The sequence below is a fragment of the Grammomys surdaster genome, unplaced genomic scaffold (assembly GCF_004785775.1).
Source record: "Grammomys surdaster isolate TR1022 unplaced genomic scaffold, NIH_TR_1.0 164, whole genome shotgun sequence".
NCBI classification, from domain to species: Eukaryota; Metazoa; Chordata; class Mammalia; order Rodentia; family Muridae; genus Grammomys; species Grammomys surdaster.
In genome coordinates this window covers 1,058,570-1,060,793 of record NW_021604612.1, presented here as the reverse complement: position 1 = coordinate 1,060,793, position 2,224 = coordinate 1,058,570, and the positions used below count along the sequence as shown (strand labels likewise).

The following is a 2,224-nucleotide window of genomic DNA, read 5'->3' as shown; positions in this document are numbered from 1 at the left end:
GTGTGGCTGCACATGCACACATCTGTCAGGCCAGGTGTGTCTGCACACACACACACACACACACACACACCTGTCAGGCCAGGTGTTGCACATGCACACCTGTCACCCTGATGCTGTGGAAGGAGGGGTCAGGAAGATGACTATGACTTGCTGGGCACCATCTTAGCTCCAGATTGAGTGAAAGACTGTGTCAAGGGAATGAAGAGGACAGTGACAGAGTGTGACAACTGATGTGCTTTTATGGCTTCTGAGAGCATACAAGTATGCCCCACCCCTACATGTTCGACCCCCCCCCACCACACACAAGGCAGTCTGTCAAGGTTGGACATATACCCCAGGTCATGCCATGCTCACAGACACAGAGAGACAATACACACACTCCTAGGAGCGCTCTCTCTCTCTCTCTCTCTCTCTCTCTCTCTCTCTCTCTCTCTCTTGTGGTAGAAAAGGCAGTTTATTAAGAAAGAGCAAGGCACCCTGAAACTGGGAGTGAGCTGGGGAGGTATGGGTGGGATCTGGTCATTCCTGGGTCATCACAAGTTCTGATGCATTCCGAGGGAGGGAGGGTACAGAGCCTCTCTGTGTGGGCTCTGCTCCATACAGTCAATGCTCTTGGGGTCCCCAGCCCTCTGTCCACCTTTCTCCCATGTGTCACTCTCAGTAATTCTGTGTCCTGCCCTCTGGTCACCACCACCTCTGAGTCCTGTGGTCCCAGAAGCCTTTGGGGAAACAGAGGGCAATGATCAGTCTTTTTGGAATAAGCTTCCCTAACTAGTAGCAAATTGTAATCAGCTCTACTGGCTGTTTGCACCACAGGAATTGGGGGATGCCTCAAGTCAGGGTATTGGGCCCCAGCAGAGCTGGCTTGACCATGTACCCTGGCTTCCTAGGGTTTGTCAGGTCCCATCGCTGCCAAATGCCTCACACTGTCAGGTGCTCCATATTTGAAGGGAGATGGGGAGATTGGGTAGTCTGCCCTCCAGAGGGACAGTTGTCAATCTTTTAAGGCTCTACACAAACCTAAGGGGCTTCCCTCAGACTCTTGAGCTGAGGTCCGAAGGCAGAGTCGGAATTGCAGGGCAAAGAGGGCCCACAAGTCGTTCAAAGAAAGCTATGGTGTAGCGGTCCTGTGGTGAGAGGAAGCCTTGGTGAGCAGTCCTGGTCTCTGTGGTGGAATGTGGCCATGGCAGAGCTTAGGACTGCAGGGCAGGGGTGGAGGTGTCCAGAGTCTTTCAGGTAGGACCCTCTGCCTGGGCTGGAGAAAGTTGTCATTTTCATCAAGACGTCGAGAGTTGCTGACACCCAGGCTGGTTAAGGCTCTGAATGTAGGTGGGTGGTAGAGAATCCCCTCTATCTCTCCTTCTCCTTAAGTCTTGTTGCTGGGCATGGAGCCAAGATAGGATGTCCTGAGGCAGCATGGGAGACCATGTGATTTTAAGTTTTTGTGGAATATCCAGTGTGTAGTGAGGTAGTGAGCTCCTCATCAGGGGAAAGAAGCAAGCAGGGGCATCCTGGTCTCTCCTAACTCTCCTGGTGTCAGGACACCCAAACTCACTTCTTTCGTCTCACCATGTCTCCCTGCTGCTTCTGCCTGCAGGTGGGTTGGCTACCAGTACCCCGGCTACCGTGGGCTGCAGTACCTGCTGGAGAAGGGGGATTACAAGGATAACAGTGACTTCGGGGCCCCTCACCCCCAGGTGCAGTCTGTGCGTCGCATCCGTGACATGCAGTGGCACCAGCGAGGCGCCTTCCACCCCTCCAGCTAGAGCCCTGACCCTCCCCTCCCCAGGGTCCAGGCCCGCCACCCCAGGGCCTCCTGACATCCAGAGTGAATAAAGTGTGACTTGCAACTTGTCTGCTATATGTCTTTTATTCATGGATTACCTGGGGCAAATGTGTGTGCGTGTGATGTATGCATGTGTGTGTGTGTGTGTGTATGTGTGTGTGTGTGTGTGTGTGTGTGTGTGTGTGTGTGAGGGAGAGAGAGGAGGAGGCAAGGGGAGAGAAAGTAGAGAGGAAGTGGGAGAGGAGGGAGAGGGAAGGAAAGGAGAAAGAAGGAGGGGAGGGAGAGGGAAGGAAGAGAGGAAGAGGGAGGGGAGGAGAGGAAGAGGGAGGAGAGAGGTGAAGAGAGGGAGGGGAATAAAGAGGAGAGGATGGGAGGGAGAGGAAGATGGAAGGGAGGAGGAGGAGAAGGGAAGGGTGAGGAGGTGAGGGAGAGGGAAAG

General features: G+C 54.0%; 1 protein-coding gene across 1 annotated transcript in view; it reads left to right on the top strand.

Annotated features, from left to right (window-relative positions):
• The window catches only part of Crybb2 (crystallin beta B2), a 9,398-nt gene extending 7,544 nt beyond the window's left edge, over positions 1 to 1,854 (top strand). The window contains exon 5 of the mRNA XM_028765547.1: positions 1,598 to 1,854. Coding sequence (XP_028621380.1) covers positions 1,598 to 1,766 — 169 coding nt within the window. The 3' untranslated portion in view covers positions 1,767 to 1,854. The remainder of the gene's footprint in view (positions 1 to 1,597) is intronic.
• Positions 1,855 to 2,224: the final 370 nt, after the last annotated feature.